The sequence below is a fragment of the Vigna unguiculata genome, chromosome 11 (genome assembly GCF_004118075.2).
Source record: "Vigna unguiculata cultivar IT97K-499-35 chromosome 11, ASM411807v1, whole genome shotgun sequence".
NCBI lineage: Eukaryota > Viridiplantae > Streptophyta > Magnoliopsida > Fabales > Fabaceae > Vigna > Vigna unguiculata.
Window position 1 is genome coordinate 30,225,742 of NC_040289.1, and position 3,235 is coordinate 30,228,976.

General features: G+C 28.6%; 1 protein-coding gene across 1 annotated transcript; it reads right to left on the reverse strand.

Moving 5' to 3' along the window:
- LOC114169155 (GPI-anchored protein LLG2) lies at positions 1-2,311 on the reverse strand. Its single transcript, XM_028054193.1, has 3 exons — positions 2,014-2,311; positions 1,868-1,924; positions 1-450 (listed from the first exon to the last, which is right to left on the reverse strand). Exons 1-3 carry the CDS (start codon positions 2,093-2,095, stop codon positions 86-88), a joined length of 504 nt encoding a protein of 167 aa, XP_027909994.1. The 5' UTR covers positions 2,096-2,311; the 3' UTR covers positions 1-85.
- Between the last annotated feature and the right edge of the window lie 924 nt (positions 2,312-3,235).

Genomic DNA, 3,235 nt, shown 5'->3' on the forward strand with positions numbered 1-3,235 from the left:
AAACCTTAAGAAAAAACCTCGTCTTACTGAACTATAGTTTATTAAAGTTGAGTTAGGTCGAAGTTTCACTGACTTAATACAAGTTTCAGAAAGAACTGAATAAGAAGATAAGGAAAGAAGCAATGGAGATGAGTGAGGCAAAGTGAGGAGGAGGAAGATTAATGGTGTGAGAAGTTGAAGATTCATTGGCTGATTTGACATTAGAGCAATCAAGACCAAGCTCCCCTCCTTTGCACTCATTGGCAAAGAGGCCAGGAGGGTATTTGCCATAGATGTTTATGTAGCTAAACATAACTTCTGCACAATTAGTTGTCAAATCATTGATGTCATTAGCAAAAGGGCAAGCAAATTGCTTGAAAGCATCACAACACACCTTGGCTGGATATTGAGGTCCCTTGCATTGGCTTGTCAACACTGTGTAGTTTTGGTTCTCAAAATCAACTGAACAAGCTGCACACAACTTCTCACTTATTATTTTTTGCTTGTTTAGTTTTTTTTAAAGTACTGTAGAAAGCAACAAAGATATTAGTTCAAAAAGAAAAAACACACTTTACCATGGTTCAAATCCAACGTTGGAACATATTAAAGAGGATCATAAAAGTTTGAGTGGCTAATGGGTTCACATTGCACTAGTTTTTATATTCTCATAAAGACATTCTCGTCAGTGGCTAAGCATTAGTACGGCATATGTGAGTCATGTCTCCACTAAAACTTTCCTATTTCTTAGATATCAATGAAAAAAAATAAATAGATAATAATATTTTGACACATTTTTAATTTATTATTTTAATTCATTCTTTAATTATTTTTTTTATTTTTTTAATAATGTGATAATCTAAAAATAATTAGAATAGTGAGTTAAATGTGAATAAAAAAATAGATTAAAATATCATTATGTAAAATAAATGACATCCTTAAAATCTAAGCCATAAACATGTTTTTATTTTCTAAAAAAAAAGTAAAAATCGTGATATTTCATAATTTTATTGGTAAATTTGCCGTTTAGTATTGGAAATGTATCCAAACATAACTTTAATAAAACGTTTTATGCAATAACATGTGGTTTAACTTTGATTAATATATTTTAAAAGAATTATTGGAGGAGGACAAAGGGAGAATAATTGAAAAAAAAAGAAGGAAGAGGGTAAGTTAGATTTAGAAGAAAAAAAAACCACAATGATACAGAAATGAGAATAAACATAAATAATTCAACGGAGTATGTGTTTTAAGAATTAGTGTGCCTTTAGTTTAACGGTTGAGAATTCGAACCCAGTTACAAATGATATTTAACAAATTTTTGTTATGTTTTGTTGATTTCTAAAAGTGGATTATTTTCAAAACAAAATCATAAAACTTTTCTATCAAATGAGATTTTCCGTTTCATTTATCCAAAAATTTATTTTTTCTAATTTCAATCTGAACATTTCCTTAAGGTTTGTTTGGTTATGCTTTTGAAAATTGATTCTGTAGTTGAATCGATTCATAGGGTAGAGAAACAACAATTAATTACTTCTCTTTAAACGTGACTTTTTGATATTTAAATCAATTCTGCATAAGATAAAATCGATATCAAAGATGCACTTAATCTCTTATTGTCTTTTGCATAACCCATTTGAATTCTAGAAAGGGGTAATTTTTAAATAACCCATTTGTATTCTAAAAAGGGGTAATTTTTAAGAAATAACCTGATTTCAAGTGCTTCTTCAAACATCATACATAATTTTCACATTTGAATTCAGTGGCATGTTAGTGTAACTATTTGAAAAACTCTCAGAAAAAAAAAAAAAACACATATAGGCAAATTCTTCCAACATAGTTTCAGATTTCATTGCTAGTTCATAGTTTCCAACAGTAATAAAAATGTTACCTTTCTTAGCCTGTAAGAGGGCACGACCAGTGAACGCCTGAGACTCAAATACCCGATCTGTGTGGATACAAAAAAAGTGAAGCAGCCATGATCAAGATTTGAGAGATGAATAAAAAAGGTTGAAACTTTGAAGGAAAAGAATGTACCTGAAATGAATGGAGCAGCAGAGGCGAATGTGAGTAGGAGGAAACAACAGAGAATGGAAGAGAAGAAGGTATCGGAACCCATTTTCTCTTTCACTCCCTCTCACCCTTTTGATTTAAGATTTTTCCTTTTTCCTTTGAGGTGTGTGTTTCGTTTGTTCTCTGGTTTTGGTGAGATGAAGAACAGACATTATTGCAGGAATTGTGGTAGAAATCGAACGCGTTGTCAAGCTGGCAAACTTCCAATGGCTCTCCGCAACTTCTCTTGCATTTGGTAGTTTTTGGTAGTTTTATAAGATCTTCTTTTCCCCCTTTAAATAGTTATAAAATCTGTCATTTTTCTTAATTATAGTTGTAGACGAGGAAGGTCAGGGAATTATCACTAGATAATTTATTTTTTTTACAATTTTTATATTGTAAACTCTTTTTTTTTGTCATATGATTGTTTTTTATCGGATGATCTTGAGTTCTTAATTATAAGATACTTAACTAAATGAGTTTTCTTTTATATAAACAATTGTTTAATTTAGATTTTCGGTTAGGTTTACAGTATTATCTTTCTACTTTATCTTTAAAATACGTTGATTTTAATATTTTAAAATATATTATAAAATTTCGATATATTAGATAGACAATCCCGAAAATTCAATAATGAATTTGAACTTGAATTTAATTTTATATGTTGGAGTTATCAATATTTACATTATTTAAGGTTCTAAGACGCGTTATTTATAATATCATTTCAAACATATCTTAGAATAAAGAACTAAAATTTCATAATTACCACACCACTATTTTAATTGTGTTTCTTACCATAGTTATTAAATTCAACCAACGCATTTGTAACATGAAAAAAATGCAATAATTAACTCACTTAAAGTAAATATCATTTTAGACATAAAAACTTAATTATAAATTGATGAACTAAGTGCTTAATTAAAATACAATCAATATAGTCATTAATGTAAAAACAAATATATTAAAGAAATAATTAATACATAACAGGGTCCATTTCTCATTTTTAGAATTTGAGGAGAATATATACAATTGTGTTGATTGTTGAAGAAGTTAGAAAGAAGGAATAATTAACAATTTTGGAAGACGTGTATATTGATTATGTTTATACATCCTATAATATTCCATAATAAGTGGTAGTGTCTAGTTATAGACTTAATCTACTATTTTCAAGAATACTCTAGATAATTTTAAATTTTGTTAACTTTTT

Bases quoted from the DNA above. Each gene is read 5' to 3' on its own strand.
- LOC114169155 (XM_028054193.1), bottom strand. From the start codon at position 2,095: ATGGGTTCCGATACCTTCTTCTCTTCCATTCTCTGTTGTTTCCTCCTA. The intron at 1,925-2,013 runs GTACATTCTTTT...GTATCCACACAG, and splicing joins TGCTGCTCCATTCATTTCAG to ATCGGGTATTTGAGTCTCAG. The intron at 451-1,867 runs GTAACATTTTTA...AGTTGTGTGCAG, and splicing joins CCTCTTACAGGCTAAGAAAG to CTTGTTCAGTTGATTTTGAG.